Consider the following 22,162-nt stretch of genomic DNA (forward strand, 5'->3'; position numbering starts at 1 on the left):
GTCTGATGGACACCCCTCTTGTGTTGACTGTTATCTTCACTTTATGTATTTGTCTAAGAAGCTGTACGGTAGTAGACAAATTACCTTCCCTTGTAGGGACAATTACTTTTCCTGGGGAAGGTACCTTAACATAATGTGGATTGAAATGAACATCTCTGGGGTTCATCATCAAGCTGCTGGTTTTTTTTTTAAACGGGCACTAAGCCAAGTGAGATTTGCAAGGATTCTCTCAGGGCTGAGAGTCTGACTTCTGTTGCAGGTCAGCCCCCCTCGTGTGAAGTTAGTCATTGTCATATGTGTCTGAGAGAGTGCTGAGAAGTCCTCCGTGGCCTCGTTTGGATAGGAGATGGCGAAAGACTGCAAGACGGTCCTGGCTCAGGGTTATCATTTGGAAATGTAGATTAAGCACACATTCTTCCCAAGAATCCCCACCCTCTTCCTTTTGGGGATGAGAGAGGCAGTGAGTAAAGGCCATTCTTCTTGTTCACTGGCTAAGGGCTTGCACACCCATCTTTCACTCCTCCTTCAGAGCTGCCTCTCCTGCCTTGGTTCCCGGCGTGGTTCTCCTGTGTGTCATGTGAAATTTCCACCTCTCCTCCAGCTCTTTTTTTTTTTTTTTTTAAGATTTTATTTATTTATTTGACAGAGAGAGATCACAAGTAGGCAGAGAGGCAGGCAGAGAGAAGGAGGAAGCAGGCTCCCTGCTGAGCAGAGAGCCCAATGCGGGACTCAATCCCAGGACCCTGAGATCATGACCTGAGCCGAAGGCAGCGGCTTAACCCACTGAGCCACCCAGGCGCCCCTCTCCTCCAGCTCTTAAGGCAAGCGCTCGGTCCTCTTCCCAGGGCAGGTTTTAGGGATACGCGCTGCCAGAAACTGGTGTAGAGTAACTCCCGTGGAGGGAAGGGTTCCAGCCTGCCCCCCGGGAGTGAACAGTTCAGTGCCCAAGGGTTCTCACACCCCTCAGTTTCTTCTAAGTGTAGGAACTAAAAGCCACAGTAACGTTTATTCTGCATTTAGTCCTAAAATTGGGGTTTCCTGCTTCCCTTTCTTTAGAATGCAGAATCCCACGTCTCCCCACAAAGAAGGAACTGTGAGCCCTTCCTTCCAGAAGGCTGTAGAGACTCTACTGTAGAAGGGAGAGACAGGAGGTAGGGGCTCAATTCCTTTTCCCAAACTTGCCTATCTTTGAGGTACAGATGATGCCCAGAGAACTCCTTTCTCCTGGAAATAGCCCCCTTTTGGTGTCGCTTGCCACGCCTGTACAGTCCCAACCCAGGGAACCGTGGCTGTCCTTGACCTGCTGTCGGTATTTGGCGTACTTTGCCCAATTTTCATTACCCTAGCCTTCTCCATGCAGCCTTCCCCCCACTTTCATTGAATTCTTCTGTAGATTAAATGGCATCCAGTAAATCTTTACCAGGTCCGACTCATTTTGTAAGGGATGAGTTTGTATTAATCAAAAGTGTGAGTTAGAAGCTATTTTGAAGATACCTATATTTATTTTCGAGTGCATGTAACTCAAAGTAGGTTACCACTGCTGCCTGGTAGAGGCTTAATGAGAGGCTAATTGTTTCTAATTACAGTATCAAGTGTTTGTGAGTGCTTGAAGATGCTTGAAAAATTTGTTTTTGAGAGCCTTAAACACTTCGTCTGATCGCCTTCCGTCGGTTAATTTGCAGTGTCTGGATAAAGGGTTGGGCCAGCGAAGGGTCCTGTGCTCCCGCCCCTGCTCCTAACCTTCCTCCATCCTGTAGCAATGAGAAGAACGGCGCCTGCAGGCCCGAGCTAGAACTTGGGATGCTGTCGAGTTTCTTTTGTCGTTGATGCCAAGAGAAGAGGAGGCAGGGGAAAAATTAGTTCCTGTCCTGGACGCCGTGAACTTTAGAGAAGTTCAGTGCTTTTCCTGGGAAGGTCGTACTGACGCACACTCCCTTTAAGTCCACGGCGTACTCTTGTGAGACCTGAACTACAGAAGGGAGTGTTCTTTGTCTAAACTAATCAGAACAAATATTTTATGAAGACACTTGACCGGCAAAATATCCTTTGGGGGCACTGAATGGAGGGCGTTAAGGGTTTTCGTGTGTCGCAGGTAGTGGGAGGCAAAGTGACATTCTGCTAAGCTCCAGGCATTGACTGTTCCGTGCTGGAATCCACGTGAATGTGTTTACTGGGTCAGGATTAGGGTGCTCGGCAGGCCCTCAGACTTACTTCTCCAGGGCTGGTTAGCTCATTTAGCATGGAAACGAGGTGTTGAGTGCTAGGGTCCAGGGGGCTGCTTGGGCTTCCCTGGGTTCCATGTTTCTTGAGTGGCGCGATACTTTGTGAGCCCACGTCCGGTTACCACAGAGCCGCAGGAGGGAAGATGGCTTAGCAGTGTCGTCTGGATTCCTAGCAGCAAAGTGAGAGGCAAAGCTCACATGTTTTTGTTAGAGAGTAAAAAAGGTATCCCCATGCTGGCCGGCACCTTGTTCTCTCTGCCGAATCACCCGGCCTAGGGACAGGCTTTTCTCCAGGCAAATCCCTGGCTCATCTGCTGAGTGCCTTTCCCCACGTGCCCCCAGAACTGAACCCCTCAGGCGCTAAGGCCTCACATGGGGCTTGCCTCTCTTCCACAGGTCTCTCCTCTCCCTTCTCTGGCTCTTGCCTTGTTTCTCTCATTCTCTTTCTTGTCTTAGTGACTGTCCGTGCTTGCACGTGATTGTGAGAAAAGCAGTGATTTCAAGTTTAGCCTGCAGGAGGAGAGTGCTGGCTGAGCGGTCTAAACCAGATGCAGAGTGTTCCCACAAGTCTGGGTCACCTGCAGAACTGTGGAAGGGACCCTGCCGAATGGGTTCTCACACAGTTGGGGGCCGAGCTTATCTTAGAATGTCTTTCATGTTTCATACATCGGAGTTAAGCCCCAACTAAGTTATTATCTATGGAGGACCTCAAGAAACATATAGATTCTTACTATTTTGGAAGATTTTTAATTTATGTATTTGACAGAACGAGCACAGGTAGGCAGAGGGAGAGGGAGAACCAGGCTCTCTGCTGAGCAGGGAGCCCAGTGCGGGGCTCGATCCTTACATTCCAGGATCGTGACCTGAACCGAGGGCAGACCCACTGGGCCATCCAAGTGCCCCACATATATATATATTCTTTATAAACCTTGCTTTTCTTATCAGATAGGATTAGCATGAAGAATGTATGAATTCTAAAAAAACTATGTGGCACAGTGCGTGACTCATCTCCCAAGTACTCCGTCATTGGAGACAGTCAGCCTGGGTTTCAGTCCTTACTTGACCGTTTACTAGTGTGTGTGCTCGGGAACTTCCCTGGGCCTAGTCTTCTCATTTGTAAATTGCTTCTCTGCCGTGTATGGCCCTTGAGATCCACTAAGCCCAGTGCAGTGAGCAGGGGAATCCGAAGGTGTCTCTGCTGCTGGGAGTCTAGGCCCCAGCAAATGATTCGCCAAGTCCCTGGTCCGGCCCTGGCCACTAGCAACATTGCGGAAGGTCGGGAGGCCCCCCACACAGCCCGGGGCCCTCGGCTCATTGTCAGCCGTCGTTAGTATGAGCAAGAAAGCAACCTTTTCTTTTTTCCTTTTTTGCTTTTAAGCCACCGAGATTTCATCATTATTCCTACAGCAAAGCCTAGCACATTCTGATTGGTATTGCCACAGGAACAGCCCTACCTCAGGACTTGAAGTTAGATTCTGGCCGAAATGAGTGAGAGTCCAGAACGTCAGCCGTGTGGGCCCAGACACCCGGCCACAGGGACTTGTGGGTGCCTCAGGATACTTGTTCCTCTCAGGGCCTCGAAAGCACCCTCATGTGTGCTGGGACATACTTGTTAACCTGGGAACTGACAGCTGGTTTGAAAGACCTGGAGCTTTCCTCGTATGACCGAGCTCCAGCAGCTTTCCTTAACGCCAGAGGTTCCTTGTATCCTCGGCTGTTCTCCCTCCCTAGTTGTGACCTCTCTGGGCCTGTGCATGTTCAGGCCCCTCTGTGACCCCCAGAGCCTCAGCTCGTGCCCTCTAGGCGCCCCCATCCTGGTTCTTCTCTTTCCCTTTCCCCGTTCTCTTGGGTGGGGCTTTGGATGGTGTACCTCTGCCTGGCCGGACCTTCCCTCTTGTTCATTTTCCTCTGGAGCTTTTAGGGGTTAATTGTGAACCGCGCTGGAGAGAGCCTCTCTGGAAGCCCGCCCAGTGTGTTGGAGCAGCGCTGTAATGGACTGAGGTAGGCCTGGCTTCCGGTGGGCAAGGTGAGCTCACTTACATGGTGCTGGAAGCTTGGATTGTTGCAGAGATGACTCACTGTCTGTTTTTGATGTTCGTCCAGGGCTTAGACTTTTCTGCAGCCTTTGTTCCAGAACACTGAGGTGACAGGAGAAATGTCTGCTGCCAGAAGGAAAACATTATTAGGGATGGCTTTTCACTGGGATGCTGGTGGTCTGCCTTTCACATAAACTTAAGAATAACCAAGTAATTACAAGAGTACTGAAAGGGGCTAGCAGTCATTTTTTAAAAATAGCATCTATTCTGCTGAAATGATAATTCGTGTTCATTTTTTTTCCCAAGTTGGAAAATATGGAAACATTATAAAAAGAATGACTCTTCTTAACCCCAGTGTGCAGAGATAACCATTGTTTGCAGCTTGTTTGCCTTTCCATTTTTACATACAGGTACATTTTAAAATGAAATCAGAATGACAACAATAGCAAACCTTTTTTGAAACCACTCTCTGTGCCAGGAACTCTTTAAGTACTTTCTGTGCATTATGCCATTTGTTCCTCACAACTCTTGGAAGAGGGATTATCTCCGTTTGACAGAAGAGGAAACTAAGACACAGAGAGGTGAGGTCATTTTTCCAAAGTCACACAGCTCGTAAGAGTGACATCAAGACTGAAACCAAAAGTACTCTTATCTCCAGAGCTCAGGGTCTTGACTATTTCCTGATAATGTCTCACAGAAAAGATAGCTTGGATTAAATTTCATGGAATTTTGCCATGTTAGCTCTGAGGGATCTAGCTTGATCTCTTTATAGATGAGGAGGTTGAAGACTACGAATGACTTGATTTAGCTAAGAACACAAAACCAACTAATGTCAGTGCTCAAACTGGACTGTGCATCCCCTGATGTGCGCAGTTCATGTGCAGATCGTCTCCGGGTCCACTCTGAACCTTTGTCCTCCCTGGGTCCCGCCCCGAAACAGCTGTGCCCCGTGAGGGCCCTCAGGGCTGGCTCCCGACTAAATGGAGGACGGAGGACGCCCACAGCTTTCTCCCCTGAGATGAAATTTCACTTTGAGTTTAGGGAACGAATGGATATCTATCTAGTAGTGATGTGTACAGCTGGCTCTTAATTACCCTGCAGAGTGAGGGCTATAAAAGGCTGTAAAAAGGTGCGGCCCAGCAATAGTTTCAACCTTCTACCCTCGTCAAACATTTTAAACTGAGATTTGCTGACGAGCAGTAGGATTGATTGATTTTTGAGTTTTGAACGCTGTTGCTTTCCCCAGCCTGGACTCTCGAGGACATGCCAAGCATTGTTACAAGTTTAAAGTGAGCCAAAAGTCAGGCAGCTCTCTGTGTGCGAACATTCCTGAGTGTTCGAGGCTGTCCTGGCCCAGCTGACTCCAAGGGACGAGGCCGTTGCCTTGGGTCGCACCAGTGCTGGAAGGCCTGTGGCTCTGGGGAGGAGGTTTGAAGGAGGAAGAGGCGGGGACCTACCGCTGCCTTTGGGAAGGTAAAGGAGAGAAACTTCTGTGTCTTCCAACGTCGTGGACTTCTCAGTACCAAGCAGGTTTGGGTAGTTTTTCTTAAACTAACTCTATCTGATCTTTGAGCTCCAGAGGGTAAAAACAGGTCTTAGGCAAAAACAAAGTGCCACAAAAAAGACCAGAAGAGTGAGTGATAATTAGTCAAAACTAAGGCGCGCTCTCAGAGGTGAAGCGCATGCTTACCCCCGGCGATGGGGCTTCTGGATTTATGATCGAAGGGGGCATGGGGAGCTTGGGTTTGCTTTCTTGGGTTTTTCTGTTCGTTTGTTTTTTAGAGAGGGAGGGAGGGAGAATTAGGGAGAGGGAGTGAGAAAATCTTAAGCAGGCTCCATGCGCAGCTCAGAGCCTGACTCAGGGCTTGATCTCACAACCCTGAGATCATAACCTGAGCTGAAACCAAGAGTCAGAGGCTCGACTGATGAAGCCACCCAGGTGCCCCTTTGTTTTCACTTGTTTTGTTTTACTGGATCCTGGTTATGTGTTCTTAAATGTGTTCTTTTCTGTGTGTAAATTATACCTCAGTTAAAGTTTAAAGGTCTTTGTTTGTATTTGTGTTACCTTGTTGCATACGGATCCTCAGAAAAATCTCCATTTAGTTGAACCCGTTTGAAGTGATTTAGAACTTACTACCCAGCTGTTGGGAAAACCGCTCTGCCTGAAAGGATCAGATCCATGTGGGCAGAACGTCCAAGGCCATGTTCCTGATTCTGTTAAAATATATCTTAAGTGATTTCAGTGTGACTCTTCTAGAGTAAAGAAAGATGTCATTTGCGTTCAGCAGACGTTATTGGCAGCCTGCGGTGAACAGGGGCAGAGCTAAGAGTAGTGACCAGGTGTAAGTATGACACGTCTCTCCCCTGAAGGAGCCTGTACTCTGTAGGGTATCAAATCCATGGGTGGGACACAAGGACACGTCAGGTGGTTCCACAAAAGCATCACGGATGATCGCAGAAAGAATGGGCCACTTTCTGATGGACTGGGAACAGCTCATGGCAGAAGTAGGGTTTTAAGTGGATCTTTGAGAATATGTGAGATTTTGATAAGCAGGAGTGGATGGGTGGTAGGCATCTTTTATATGAGAAAATCCATAGATAATTCACATGCATTCTGGGAACTTTGGGTTGGATGGCTCACTCAAGATGAATGGCATCCATTAGCTCTAAGGTGAGGCCTAAAAGGTAAACCAGGCCTTATTGTGGCCGGATTGTATTATTTAATTTGGGAGGCTTTGGGGAGCCAAAGAAAGTTTCTGAGAAGTTAGATGAGCATCGTCAGATCAGTGAATATCTCCAGTGAAATCAGATTTGTAGCCTCATGTTTGTACGGTTACCACGAATTGCCCTGTCTGCCCCAAATAATCATTTTCTAGATTCAGTGCATTCTGTGTTAGTGTCATTTGAACCCATTCCTGTCTGGGTTCACTAGCGAGCCACGGGTACCTGGTTCCCTTGAGTTCCCCATTGCCATCCGTCTAGGACGTGAAGACGACGGCCATACCCCTTCTTTCTTCCCTACCCCTGTCTTTCCATCTTGACCAGCTGACGTCACAATTTTTTTTTTCATCCGTTTTCCTAGTTTTACAAGTGATTTGGCATTTATTTCCTTCCAGCCTTTCCTATGTGATGCTCTTCTGCCAGATAAAAACATTCATAGCAAAATTGTGTGTTGGAAGAGAGGGGCCAAGAAATAATGTTAACAAACTTCTGTGAGTTGTGTAGGAGGACTGACTCACCAACCTGGGACTGTGTCCCACGGTGCCATCGGGCTCCTTTCTCTAGGAAAAAGCACTGGGGAGGATTTTTCGTGGGACAAAGTGTTAATACTTCTTTGTTGGAAATGAACGCATTCAAGTCTGGGTCACTTGGGCAGGGGAGGAAGTGTGTTAATATCTTATTAATATTTTGCTATTTCTGCCTACTGTCCCCTAAAACACAAGATGACTTGTGCTGAATATTGTCTCCCATTTGGTCTCCATTGAGCCAATGGAGTCAAGGCTCCTCTGTGTCAAGGCATCATTTTAATCAAAGGGTAGTTAACTTGACAGGTAAGCTGCATCGGCTGAGATGTTACTAGTCTTTGTTCAGAAATTGCATTCAGACCCTATAAAGGCTTGTCTTTAGTCCTTTGGGAACACCCTGGTAGGATGTCCTGATGTAGAACAAGAACCCCGTTAGCGTGACTTGGGTTCAGATCCTGCCTCTTGCCATCTCAGTTCCTCCGTACATGGGTTTAACATCGTCTTTACCTGGCACCCAGACTACCTTTGCCTTTCCTTTCTGGACACAAACTAGTTACCCTCCTCGCCACGATGCTCAGTGATCCTTTGTCCTTCTTCCCAGATGGCCCCGGAGTGAGAAAGCCATTTCCCTTAGTATCACCACTTGCTCTTGTTTTTTAATCACATCAGTCTTGATTTGGGGTTGTTCATTTCCACCTCTAAATACAGTCGTAGTACTCAGTAAAGTTAATCTTATCACATCTGTTTAATGATTCCATTAAGAAAATAATTCCTTGTGTTGATGAAGGTACCTGCTGGAACGGTTTTCTCAGTCTTCCCTTACGTGAGCGGGTTCTGAATTGGATGCATCGCCCCTCCCGCTGCAGTTCACATGGAGCGGGGCGTGGTAGACACCCCAGTTACCCGGGCATTTTGGGAAACTAACACTGCTTGGTAACCTCACGCCATTATGCATTTTCTACCCTGGCAACTGGCAGTTGTCATCTAATGAGACGAAACATCGGACACCCTGCGGGACCGGCCTCTCATCATTAGTATATGTGGATGCAGGACAGGGTTCGTCTGTCCTCTCTTCCACTGGAGAGGAGAGTAGGGAGTTTTTATCTTAGGAATACCTGTAGTTTAAAGATTTATTTATTTGAGAGAGAGAAAGAGCACGTGCACAAGTGGCGAGGAGGAGAGTCTCAGAGAGGCTCCCCACCGAGCGCAAAGCCTGACACGGGGCTTGCTCTCACGACTTGAGATCATGACCGAGCCGAAACCAAGAGTCTGACATTAAACCAATGGAGGTCCCCCGGCACCCCCGAATACTTGGAGTTTGAAAACCTGGGACATGAAGTATGTCTGTTGTGTGTACACAGATTCTATCACAAGAACTCTGCCTTTGATGTCAAACCTTAAAGTGCTTCTTCCCTGTCTCTCGTGCAGGTAGAACGTCATGACATGAATACCTTAAGCTTGCCCCTGAGCATTCGCCGAGGAGGGTCAGACACCAACCTCAACTTTGACGTACCAGATGGCATCCTGGACTTCCACAAGGTCAAGCTCAGTGCAGACAGCCTGAAACAAAAAATTCTGAAGGTGACCGAGCAGATAAAAATTGAGCAGACGTCCCGCGACGGCAACGTCGCTGAGTATCTGAAACTGGTCAGCAGCGCGGACAAGCAGCAGGCCGGCCGCATCAAACAGGTCTTCGAGAAGAAGAATCAGAAATCTGCTCACTCCATTGCCCAGCTGCAGAAGAAATTAGAGCAGTATCACAGAAAGCTCAGGGAGCTCGAGCAAAACGGAGGCCCCAGAAGCTCCAAGGACATTTCCAAAGACAACCTCCACGCTCTGAGAGATGCCGCCGCCAAGTCTCGAACTGCCCCCCACAGCACGGAGTGCGCGAAGTCGGGCATGCCAGGCGTGTCCCTCACTCCGCCCGTGTTCGTCTTCAACAAGTCCAGAGAGTTCGCCAACCTGATCCGGAATAAGTTCGGTAGCGCCGACAACATCGCACACTTGAAGAACTCCTTGGAGGAGTTTCGGCCGGAGGGCAGTCCCCGGGCCTATGGGGGCAGCGCCACTATCGTGAACAAACCCAAATATGGCAGCGACGACGAGTGTTCGAGCGGCACGTCGGGCTCCGCTGACAGCAACGGGAACCAGTCCTTCGGGGCCGGCGGCGCCGGTGCGCTGGACAGCCAGGGCAAGCTGACCGTGATCCTGGAGGAACTGAGGGAGATCAAGGACACGCAGGCTCAGCTGGCCGAGGACATCGAAGCGCTCAAAGTGCAGTTCAAGAGAGAGTACGGCTTTATTTCTCAGACCCTGCAAGAGGAGAGGTACAGGTACGTCTGCTTCTTCTCCCACCTTCTTTCGGGAGCCTGACTGACCCTGGCTTGCAGGATGGCCTCCGTGACAGGGATGTCCTGAGAGCTGTATTTTCCACGAGTGTGGATATGGATCCCAAAACGTGGAAAATCAGTAGTTTTCCCCCCAGCTTCATGGTGCCAACCTTCATAAACTTGTGACTTACTGTTTGACACTTTAGAGCAAGTTGTGTGAGTCTTTTCAAATATCGCTGTGTTGTCTGGGATGCGTGCACACCCTGCTCTGATTCAGGAGGCTTCTGTGAAGAGGTTTCGTTGCACCGATTCACAGATCTGTTTTCTTTTCCTCTGTAATAACCGTCAAGGAAAAAAAAAAACACTGCATTGCTCATCAAGATTGATTTTCTTAAAAAAAAAAAAGATCGATTTTCTTTGCTACCTTAATCTTAAAGTCTTTAATACTTTAATATAATGAGTATTTCTTTATATACTGTATTTTACTTTGGTTAAACTTTTCTCCTTAAGTGAAGAGTTTTCAAAAGAAATCTTAAGAGTAGAATATAAATTCACATCTTGTGAATTACCTTAGCCAATTTTAAAAGGTATTTTGTAGGCTGGCTTTTATGTGCTTATAACTTATTAATAAAAATATTAATAAAAGTGATTTTCCACCATTTCCCCAGTGAAAAGATTCCCCAAGGATTTTTTTTTAAGACTTGATTTCTTTTTTAAGTTATCTGTTCACCAGTGTGAGGCTTGAACCCACAACTCTGAGACTGACAGTCACACATTCTGCTGACAGAGCTAGACAGAAAGTTTCGATGTTTTTGTTGTTGTTGTTTTGGCCAAAGTGAAGATTTAACTTGTAAAAATGTGGATTAAAAAAATTCAGTGCCCATTACATATTACAAGATTAAACTTTAAATTTTACTTACACATTTTATATCTCCTACATGGTTTTAAATCTATTAATTTAGAAATGTGGCTTTTTTCAGCTCTTACACTTTATGAAACAGTTTTTTAAAACTTGGTAGCATGCATCTTTGGCTTTGGTTTCTTTGTCGCATAACTATTTTTGAGACACAGGTTTTCCAGAGAATATTTAATTCCAACTGAATAGTTTGGGATGCAGAACTCTTTGGATCCAAATTTTATCCCAAATCCCAAATCTCCATTTACACAAATTTAGGACCGTTCTTGTTCTTCTTTGCTATCTTGTCATGTTTGTGATGTTCAAGAGTTAGCCCGTGACTGTATTGCTTGCGGTAAGAGATCTTTAAAAGGCTTCTTCGCCAACATTGGATACCTGTGAAATCTTATCTGAGAATAATCATTAAAGCTGCATTTAATTTTTCTTTGGGCTTACTTTTTTTCCTGAGGTATAAGGGACATAGAACCTCTCAATTTCCCTCCCTGCCTCCTGGTCTCTCTCTCCTTTAATGTTCTGTCGGGGGACCTCTATAAGCATCTAACACAGACTTCGATAAGACCAGTCCCTCTTCCAAGAGGAAAATGGGAGGTGGGAATGGGAATCTTTGTTCTTCTGTCAGTTAGGATTTGGACTTTTGGAAAGGCCACCCGATGAGCCATTTAAAATTTGCAATTAGCTTCAAGTTTTTACTGGCACTTAAGTTCCCAGAACTGAAACATGTTTTCATAATTAGCGGATGCATTGGGAAATGGTGGAGTTGGCTCTAGCACAGAAGTAGGTTCTTTCCTTGTGGGCTCTCTGGCGTGTGCGAGCCGTGCCTGTGAACCAGAAGGTTTTGTGCAGGCAGGAGACGGGGGAACCCTGGGGTGCCAGACAGCCCGGTCTCTTGAGCAGCCCTAGTGAACACGTCAGGTCTGTTCTGTCACCAACCACAGCCCGTGAAGGTGCTCGTCCACTGTGGGTGGAAATGTGGCATTCGGTGTACATGTCACCTTAGGAGTTGAGGCCAGAGAAGTTAAGATGGCAGAGACCAGTCCTTTCTAGAGCTGGAATTCAGGTTCTCCAAAAGCATGTTCCCCACAGCTAGAAGTATTCTTTTTTATTTTACTTACTTATTTGACAGAGAGAGAACATAGCACGGGGAGCGACAGGCAGAGGGAGAGGCAGGCTCACTGAGCAGGGAGCCCAAAGTGGGGCTTGATCCCAGGACCCTGAGATTATGATCTGAGCCAAAAGCGTATGCTTAAGAACTGAACCACCAGGCGCCCCTAGATATGTTCTATTGGTCGGAAACATAGTCTTCCAGGGAATGAGAACAAGGAGACCTGTGAGGTGTCACACTCAGAATCAGCTCCTCTCTTTGCAAAGGTACGAGCGCCTGGAAGACCAGCTCCACGACCTGACTGACCTGCATCAGCACGAGACCGCCAACCTGAAGCAGGAGCTGGCCAGCATCGAGGAGAAGGTGGCCTACCAGGCCTATGAGCGCTCACGGGACATCCAGGTACGTTCCTCTCGTCATGACACACTCCTGCTGGCTCGTCCCAGCATCGAAGTCCGTTAACAAACCATGAGTGCCTTACCCCTCAGCCCTAAAGCATTTCTGACGTGTGGAGCAAACTGTTTTCTCCACAAACCTCCTCCACCTTACTAGTCCCGTTAGCTCGTGTTACACGTGTCACGGAGTAAACAGGCTATTCTCTGTGTACCTTTTTGGGTTAGTAAATATTTATTATCTACCCAAGCCCACCGCCTATAACCTCTTCTCCTCCCCCAACCCCACCACCAAAAGTGCTTCAACTTTCTAAACAGGAGGCCAACCTTGCCTTCGAGAAGCTTATTGAGCAGGGGAGGGGGCTAGTCAAGATTAGGTAAGTCACCAGACAGCTCAGGGAAACAGGAGCAGGGGCCAGGTGACATGGCACAGACGGTGAAAGCCACGGGATTTCGACCCACAGCGGCCAACAGGCTAGGAACTGGTGGGGCGGCCGGTCATTCCATGACCAAACGTTGCATTTCAGTCTCAGGTCTGGCATTTCCCGTTGTGTAACCCTGAGCAAGCTTTGAATCTGTTTACTCCTCTGCAGAATAATAGCTTTGACAGCTACAAGAATTTCAAGGACTTGAGTGTACCCCGTGTGCCACACGCTAGCAAAATGCCTTTTTCCTCTGCATTCACTCCTTACAACAGCCCTTTTAAGCAATTCCGACCATTTTCCCCATTCCTCAGATGTGGAGACTAAGGCAGAAAGGTTAAGTGACTTGGACCAAGGTCTTGCAAACAGTCGGCGAGTAAGGAATGTGCAAGAACATCCATGTGGGTGGGACTCGCTGGGATGGTGGGATCCGGATGGTTGGAAGGAAGGGCTTACTGCGTCAGTACACACAGAGGCATGTTCCAGTATTAACGTGATGGTGTCACTGAGTGAAACAACCCTCGGCTTCTGGAATGCCTTTTTTTTTCTACTTCCAGGAGGGGCCTCTTTCTTTTTTCCCAGTTTTACTGAGATATAATTAATGTATCACTTCACATTGAAGTGTACAACATAATGATCTGATGTATATATAATATATATAGTGACAGGGATCACCACAGTTAGTCTGGTTAACGTCCATCACTCACAGAGTTAACTCATTTTTTTCTGTGATGAGAACTTTTAAGACCTGCTCTCCTGGCCGCTGTCAGATACGTAAGATAGAATGGTTAACTTGTCACCATGCTGCACGTTACGCCCTCAGGACTGACTTACCTTATAACTAGGAGTTTGTCCCTTTTGCCATTCTCACCCATTTCCCCTGCCCTTCCCCCCCCCCCCCCTCCCCCCACCCCCCTGGCTGTGGCCACCACCGGTCTGTTCCTGTGGGTCTGGTTTTGTCAGATGCCACATAGAAGCGAGCTCACAGAGCCTGCTTGTCTTCCTCAGTCTGACTCACCACCATCCTGCCCTCAGGGCCCATCCATGTTGCCACCTGACAGGACTGCCTTCTCTCTCCTGGCCCGGTGATACTCGGTTGTGTGTTGTGTGTGTGGGTATCCCATTTTCTTTATTCATCTGTCGACGGACTTTGGGGTTGTTTCCCTGTCTTGGCTATTGTCAGTAATGCTTTCGGTGAACATGGGGGTAGGGAGATCTCTTCTAGAAACTGATTCCATTTCCTTCGGGTATATATACTCAGAAGTAGAATTGCTGAATCGTATAGCAGTTCTATTTTTAATTTTGAAAGGAACTTCCATACTGTTTTCCATAGTGACCGCCACAATTTACATTCCCATTGAAAAGGCAAAAAAGTATACTCTCCAAGTAGTGCTCAGCTGCATTTTTACAACTTTTCTTTGTAGGCCATGGTTATTTTTTCCAGCCCCACTCTAGGAGGGAGAAAACTGAAACATGAAGGGAGATTTTTTTTCCTCGCAGCGTGTGAGCTGGAGTCTCAGCCGCCCACGTTCTGTTCTACTCTGTGTCGTGGGCTGTGAGTCTGTGCCAATCCCAGGCATCGACTTGGACAGTTCTGGGAGCTGGAGCGCCCAACAAAGCTGATAGGAGACCTTGACCTCTGGGGACCGTGGTGGAGGAGGCACTTGGGGGATTTTGCCCCTGCTCTGGGTTAGGACATTGTCCGCACGACTGACTGGTTTGAAGAATTTGACCCATTTAAACGTTAAGTGTTGCAAGGTGAACAGTGCAGTTTGTTTTATTAGAACATTCTGTTTTTAGAACATGCCTGGGATGCCACTGGATTATATCTAAACATGTGTTTTTCTTATTTAGGGGATAGTTTGGGTTAATGTTGTTCTTCCTTTTTTTAAGGGAACCCCTTTAGGGATGCATGGGTAAAACAAAGGGACATCACAGGGGCAGCGTCACAATTTAGAAGAGTTCATTTGAACATTTTTTGGCTTTCGTCTCTAACTCAGAAGTACAAGGAGGACATCTGTATGAGAGACTGGACAGTCGTCTTGTTGAGAGGGAGAATCCTCACTCTACACCGTGTGATCCTGGACAAGCTGACTCCCTCTGCCTCAGTTTCCTCATCTGTAAAGCAGAAATAGCAATGAGCTTCCCCTCAAAAGATTGTCAGGAGGATTACATAGGATAATACACAGAAAGTCCTTAAATCTTTGCCTGATGCGTAGTAGGCAGCCAGAAAATAATTACCATACTGGTGAGAAGGCATGTTCCTCGGGGCCCGCTCAGCTGTTATTAGTTCTCAGCTCTTTCGTTGTCACAGGCAGGGCTCCACGGCAGGCCAGCTGCTACGGCCAGGGTGACTGTTGCCCCAGAGACACCAAATTTCAAGAAATTGAGTTTTGCTTTTTATCACCCTTGACTTCCCAATTAAAAAAGGCCTAAGGATAATCTAGTCTGTCCTTCGTCCTCATCCCCATAAGTTAAATACTGGATCCAAGAAAGTACTAAAGATCATGGGGCCAAATAGCTCTGAGTGGGAGCTGTAACTCAAATTCCTCCCCATTCACTAAATTTTCTTGGATTTTTTTTTTTTTTTTTTAATAAAAAATGGATAACGGATCCAAGGCCATTCAATTCTCTGATCAGTCAATTTATATATGTAATTCACGGACCCAGCTAAAGACAAATCAGTTTGCCAAGGACGCTGACCTTCTGTCTTAGCTGTCCCCTTTTCCGTGGCGTGTCTCAAATGGAGGACACATTGGGCTGGGGCAGTTGTTTCCGGGGCAGGTGCCTGTCCTGGAGGCCAGCGCTGCTTGGAATGTGAACACCTTCTCTGTGCTGACTTGTGTAACGGAAGTCACGATAGTGCCAGAGAACCCTGATCTCCGGCACAGAGAGCACGTCCCGCCGAAGAAAAGCGAATCCGTGTCACGGCTGTTACGGTTGTTTAAAACCTGAGAAGATGGCTGTGTTGTAACTCAGCAAAGAGTTCTCAGGAAGTGAGTCAGACGGCAGGCCAGAGCGCTCAGCGGGGCTCCCAGTGCCGCTGCCAGATTCTTCTCTCTCGAGCCTCCCAGCGCCCTTCCTGGCGTGCAGCCCACCCCTAGGGGACGGCCACCCCATACAGGGTGCAGCAGCAAGGACTGGTCCCCGTCCTCCCGAGCTGTGGGCTGTCGGTCAGGGGTGGGAGGGCTGGGGGAGACTTCAGCCTCTGCTGGGGCCAGACAGGACAGTGGAGGAGGGGGGAGCTGGCCGGGGAAGAGAGGTCCAGGTGAAGAGGGGATGGAGCAGGCAGGCAGTCATTTCAGGCACAGTCCAGAGGCCCCGAACATGGTTCTTTTCTAACTTGAGAAAGCCTGTGTGGCCAGAGCATGGTGAGCTCGGCAGGGGGCTGGCGTTCTGTGAGGCAGGAGGGCTAGCGGGACGGAGAGCGAGGTGAGAGAAACGGACCCCTGCAGATAGATGCTGGCTATTGTGTCAGTGGGGCTGGGGGACACCTTAGAGGAGAGGCGGGTCTGGCTGGAGGAACTGGGTAGGTCAGGTGCTGTTTTCTGAGGAAGGGAACACCAGAAGGAGAACAGGTACAGAAGACGGTGTGGGATGTGAGGCCACATTGTCAAAGGCTGCATCTGAGGTGATTTTAAGAAGCTCAGATGGAGAGGGGCGCCTGGGTGGCTCAGTTGGTGAAGGGTCTGCCTTCGGCTCAGGTCACGATTCTGGGGTCCTGGGAACGAGCCCCACGTTGGGCTCCGTGGTCAACGGGGAGTCTGCTTCTCCCTTTCCCTCTGCTCCCCCCCACCCCGTGCTCGCTCTCTCTCGTTCGCTGTCTCAGATGGAGCTATCAGGGAGGTATGTAGATACTTGAGTTGATCTTAAGAACCAGAGAGGTACGTGGACTCAGCTGTGACTTTGTAATTGAAGTGTTGGAAAGAACAAGATCTAGGGAGAACGTGTAGCCTTGGACGGTGTCCTGAGTAATAGCATTCAAAGAGCAGGTGAAAGCAGAGATGCTCCATCATTCCTGTCCCCGTCTATTCTCCCTTCATCCTCTGGAGTGCTCTGTGGCTGCAGGTTGCCCACTGTCCCAAACCGGAACCCCACCACTCCTCTCCTTTGACCCCGAGGAGACCAACAGATGCTAGTATTTTACGTACTTTATCTCAGATACAAATAGACTCAAAATACTCAGCTGTAAAACCCCCATGTGTGGTATTTTATGGTTGTGTACACATGCTCTTTCTGCCAAGAACAACAGCGTAAATGAGCCTTGGTACCTGTTCGTGCATGCGCTCCCCCGCAGCCCTTGAGCCCACCAGCGTCTGACCCCGCTCTCCCTCTTGTCCGCAGGAGGCCCTCGAGTCCTGCCAGACGCGCATCTCCAAGCTGGAGCTGCACCAGCAGGAGCAGCAGGTTCTGCAGACAGACACCGTGAACGCCAAGGTCCTCCTGGGAAAGTGCATCAACGTGATCCTGGCCTTCATGACCGTCATCCTCGTGTGCGTGTCGACCATTGCCAAATTTGTCTCGCCCATGATGAAGAGCCGCTTCCACATCCTCGGCACCTTCTTCGCCGTGACTCTTCTCGCAATATTTTGTAAAAACTGGGACCATATCGTGTGTGCCATAGAAAGGATCATAATACCCAGATGAAGCCACCGGTGCCTGTCTTCATGTTCACTCATGTTTCTGTGTTAAGGAAAACTCTGTGCATTACCACCAAATCTGAAAGCGAACCGTTGTGCTGACTAGAGCCCACCAGGCCTGGGCCGCGCGTTGTAAATATCTCCAGGCCTCCTCACGCCGCAGCCGCTGCCGGCTCAGCCCCTGTGCTTGGTGAACGTGGACCTGTTGCCAAGCTCGCCCCACGTCGCTCACTGCCTTAATGAGACCAGATTTCCTGCCCACCTGACTAGCCCAACATGGTAAACCTGTGGTCCTTGAGCGTTTGGTGTGATTAATGACCCACAAGAAATGGGGTGTTAAGTCTCTGTCTCCCTTAAGTTTCTGTCAAAATTGAGCTTCATAGTCACTGGTGGTGGTGTTCTCCCCAAGTCCCGTAAGCAGCAAGGCTGTGGCAGGACTTGGGCAGGGGACAAAGTGTGGGCGTTGGCCACGGGGAACACTTGTGGCCTACAGAGGTACAGTAGATCCTGTGTAATCCATTGCGCTGGTTCCCGGATAACGCCGGGTCTCAGGTGTTCCCCTTGTCCTCAGTGGTCCATTGTGCGGGGCTTGCCACAACGTGGACATCTTACAGCACGTTTGTCTATCCGTGGAAGTCTAACTTAGGTGTTTTCTTGCCCTTTAAATGGTAAGACAGGAAGATCCAAGAGTGGGGTTTTCGCCTCCTTACACCCAGGAAGCCGCACGCCCAATTCTGTCTCAAGTAGAAGGCTCTCGAGTGCCTGGCCTTTAAGCACGTAGAAATGCTTCCAGATCCCACATCAGACTGTGGCTCGAGCGGGAGTGTAGGCTCCGGAGGTTTGCGCTGCGCTGAGTCTTGATTGTGATAACCCCCCGTGGGGGTGTGGTTCACTTTACTCCTCGGCCTGGGGAGGGTTGTAAAGCTTACCACGCAGGTGAACACCAGTGATGCTCGTGTTGGGGGGTTTTTTTCTCCCCCTTTAAGAAGGATGACAGAATTGTACCGTGTGAGGTGAAATGCACTGAGGTAGGGGCACTGGAAGTGGGAGGAAAACAGGGCGTGTGGTCTCGGGGGTGGCAGTCAGATGAAGACCGAGAAGGTCTTCTGAGGACGCCCGCTGAGACCAGCCGCTGTCTGATGAATTAGATCCAGTGTCTGCACCGAGGTTGTCCATGGTGTTGTAGGGGCTCACTGAGATGCCACGGGAAGGGAGTGGCCATGCTTCTTCCCCTGAGGTGAAAGCCTTCAGAAGTTAACATCTTCTGCCTGTTTGGGTGATGCTGCTTACTACTTTCGGCCCAGATACACTCTCCTTTAAATCTTTTTCTCTCAGCTGATACTTCCCTTTAAATCTTTTTCTCTCTGCACCTAACGAAGACGAAGATAGAAGGTTTTAATGGAAACTGCTGTTCAGTCCCTCCTCCCACCATCCGCTCTGTTATCTGAAGGCGTGGAGATGTATGTTAGTGTACATTTTCTTCCAGAAAACATCGAATCGCCTGGATTTAAATTAAGTGCAATATTTTGCGAACAGCTGCTCTTAGGGAAACTCCTGAAAAAAATGTGACAGTGTGCCGTGGTTTGAGAGAATGGAATAGTCGAGCATTTGGTCCAAGTCCAGTGTGTGTGTGAGACTCAGACAACTCAAGCTTTCTTCTTCATCTTTTTTTAACTTTACAGTTCAGTGGTTTTAGTAAATTCCCAAATTTATGCAACTCTCCCCACTATCTAATTCTGGACTCAAGCTTTTTCAAACAGTAGGCATCACTCGATGACATCTTTGGCTGTACGGATTGTGGACTCAGGGACGAAGGAGCTCCCAGCCCCACCCCCATCTCATGGCTGTGTCCCCTTCCACTGTCAGACCCTCCCTTGTTCTGCCAAGTTGGCTGTAAATACACTGTGAGCCATCGAATCCAGGGGACAAAAGAGTTCCAGATCCAGGGAAGAGAGGGAGAGAAAATGGTGTGCTTCCTTTTGCTTCTACATTTTAATGGCCAGCATTCCCCATTGCCTGTAGGCATCAGGCTTCATTTGGCCGAGGGCTGGCTGCCCCTTCCCTTGGATCAAGCTGGACCCTGGTGGGCACCCTTCATGTCTGTGAATCTTTCTGAGGCCCTCTGGACATGCCAGGGCTTGTAGCGGAGGTTGCTGCCGCTGTTTGTTTAGAGCGAGTGAGGGAGGCGGCTAACCCGCAAGCTGCCATACTCTGCTCATCGCTGGCTTTGATGCTTCCCAGACCTTTCCAGACGCTTCCCTGACGCTTCCAGACCAGTGGGGAGGAGGCAGCGTGTCTCCTCCCCACTGGGAGAAGCAGGGAAGAAAATGGAAAGCGGCACACTCCACCCCCTCCTGTCTGGAGCTGGGAACAGAAGCTGCTAGAAACTGGCTCTGTTCTGAAATGTTCTAGGGTCTAAATCATCCCACCTGATCATGACTTCTTTGCACAGAATTTGTATTTCCAGTGGTTCTCATTAGATGTCAGATAATCTTATTTTCACCTGGATATGCTCAACCTACGTGGCATATTTATTTTTGAGTCTTGTTGAAAGTTCATGAAGCTTTTTAATAAGCTGATATACTCCAAGGAGACCTTTCTTTACTCGCTGCAGTTTACCGTTCTCTTCTTAAGGAAATAAACCCTCCCGTTGTGTGTTTTCTTGCCTGCGTAAAGGGAGTAAATAAAATTTTATAAATTATTCAATTAAAAATTGTGATCCAGCTAGGACATATCCTGGAATTGGTCATTTACATTTAAGTCAACTAATTTTTCCCCCCATCCTTCGTTGGTAGGAAACCTCTTGTACATACCTGAGGACAGACTCAGTCGTGAGGTGGGCAGACACCTGCTCCCTTAGCGAACTGGACATTGCATTCTAGCACAGGATTTTTTGGTGACATACTGTTTTCATGATCACCAAGATAATGATAGTTTGCTGGGGACAAAACAGAAACCCAAAAATACTCTTCTGTGGGCTTTAAATTGGTTACTCCAGCTTAGGTTTTGAGTATGATGGAGCCAGAACAAAACATCCTACCCCCCCCCCAATTCAAACCGCAATGAAGCAGTAAATAAAAGTACTCCATTGCTGGTTTTGTGCAGAGAATGGGATCAGTCCCAAGTTTTTGACATGTACCATTAGTGGTTTTGCTTCTGTGATCATGGTGAGCTATTGAGAGATTCTCTGAAACTCCCCACCCCTTCCCCCATAATGCAGTTACCCCATCAATCAATTAGCATCCATGGGACCTCAGCCCCTCTGCTTTATCACTCTTGTTTTCATGGAAATATTGCCCTGTTAGGTATGTTGATTGCCCTGCCATTTCTCCAGCATATCAGGTTTAATTATAGGATCGATAACAGTGACGGGAATTGGATTCCCTTGGGCACTTAATTATTTGTGTCCTTTGGGGTTGGATTTTAAATTCCAAATTGTTTTGCATCAAAGAGGAACATCTTTGTGTTGAATCTAAGTATAGTTGCATTGGTTTGGAAAAGCATTTCAAGGTGCTTAATAATATGAAAACGTGTGATTCAACAACCTGTTTTGCATATTTTTATAATTTTGAGGAGTGAGCCGGGGAAGAGTGAGATGGCGTTATTTAAAATTCAGAACTTTATCTGGAGAGAGGTGTTTCAAAAAGTTTAGCCCATGTGTTAAGGAAGGAGTTAGTCTAAAAAGATTAATCACTGAAAGGAATGATATTGGTCTATTTACATCAAAAGTAGTTAAGAAGCTAAAAGGTACAGTTAACACGAGTTTGGTAACCCAAAAGATACAAAGCAGATCTAACCTATAATTTTCTAAAGTCAGTGCAATCCTTTGTTTATAAGAAGCTGGAAAGTAATGTACCTTGATTGTTTTAGGAATAGTTTATGTGTTACCATTTTAATTTATTTAAAACATGTCTCCTGTCTTTGTCCTAAGAGAAATGTTTCAACAAAATGTGCTCTGTGTTTAAGATATGTTTAGGCAGTAGTTAGCAGTTCCGAAAATGGAAACTAGAAATGTTTGTTGTGAGGTCTTTTGCAGAATTTCAATTTTGTGAGATACTGTGTAGTCCCACGTCAGCCTACAGTTGTAAATCCCGTGTAGATCATCATCCCCTTCAAAGCAGGTGCCATTATTTTTTTAAATAAACATTTGATGTTAGCTTTGATGTTCAATAAAGAGTTCGATTTCTTAAATTTCTGTATTTGTCATGGTGCATCTCAGTAGCAAGTGTGTGCGTGTGGGCACGTGTGTAATAAATCTTTTAATGGATTTTATTTTTTACAAGAGTTTTAGGTTCACAGCAAACTTGATCAGAAGGTCCAGAGATTTCCAGGGCACCTGGGTGGCTCAGTTGGTTAAGTATTCCACCCTTGATTTTCTGCTCAGGTCATGATCTCAGGGTTGTGAGATTGAGTCCTGCATTGGGCTCTGTGCTCAGTGGGGAGTCTGCTCGAGATTCTCTCTCTCCCTCTGTCCCTTCCCCCTCCTCTGAAATAAGTAAATACATTTTTTTTTTTTTTTTTTAAAGAAGATGTAGAAGGTGGGACACCTGGGTGGCTCAGTCAGTTAGGCATCTGCCTTTGGCTTGGGTCATAATCCCAGGGTCCTGGGATTAAGTCCCACATTGGGCTCCCTGCTCAGTGGGGACCCTGCTTCCGCCTCTGCCTGCGTGTCCCTCTGCTTGTGCTCTCTCTCTCTGACAAATAAATAATCTTGAAAAAAAAAAAAGTTACAGAAGGTACAGAGATTCCCCATCATCCCCATCCATACACCTGCATAACCCCCTGCTATCAGTGCCCCCCCACCCGCCGAGGGTACATTTGTGAAAGTGATGGCCTGTAGCCTGCACGGATGCGTCA

General features: G+C 47.7%; 1 protein-coding gene and 1 long non-coding RNA gene across 4 annotated transcripts in view; one reads left to right on the forward strand and one right to left on the reverse strand.

The window, feature by feature from the left end:
* The window catches only part of TMCC3 (transmembrane and coiled-coil domain family 3), a 262,928-nt gene extending 241,428 nt beyond the window's left edge, over positions 1-21,500 (forward strand). For all 3 annotated transcript variants that reach the window (XM_059402343.1, XM_059402342.1, XM_059402341.1), the window contains exons 2-4: positions 8,932-9,836; positions 12,118-12,253; positions 17,010-21,500. In XM_059402343.1, coding sequence (XP_059258326.1) covers positions 8,932-9,836; positions 12,118-12,253; positions 17,010-17,312 — 1,344 coding nt within the window. In that variant the 3' untranslated portion in view covers positions 17,313-21,500. The remainder of the gene's footprint in view (positions 1-8,931; positions 9,837-12,117; positions 12,254-17,009) is intronic.
* On the reverse strand, positions 14,439-15,564 carry LOC132020510 (uncharacterized). Its single transcript, XR_009405003.1, has 3 exons — positions 15,369-15,564; positions 14,907-15,019; positions 14,439-14,783 (listed from the first exon to the last, which is right to left on the reverse strand). It is a non-coding gene; the product is annotated as an uncharacterized LOC132020510 (long non-coding RNA).
* Positions 21,501-22,162: the final 662 nt, after the last annotated feature.

This window comes from Mustela nigripes, chromosome 6, assembly GCF_022355385.1.
Source record: "Mustela nigripes isolate SB6536 chromosome 6, MUSNIG.SB6536, whole genome shotgun sequence".
Lineage (NCBI taxonomy): Eukaryota > Metazoa > Chordata > Mammalia > Carnivora > Mustelidae > Mustela > Mustela nigripes.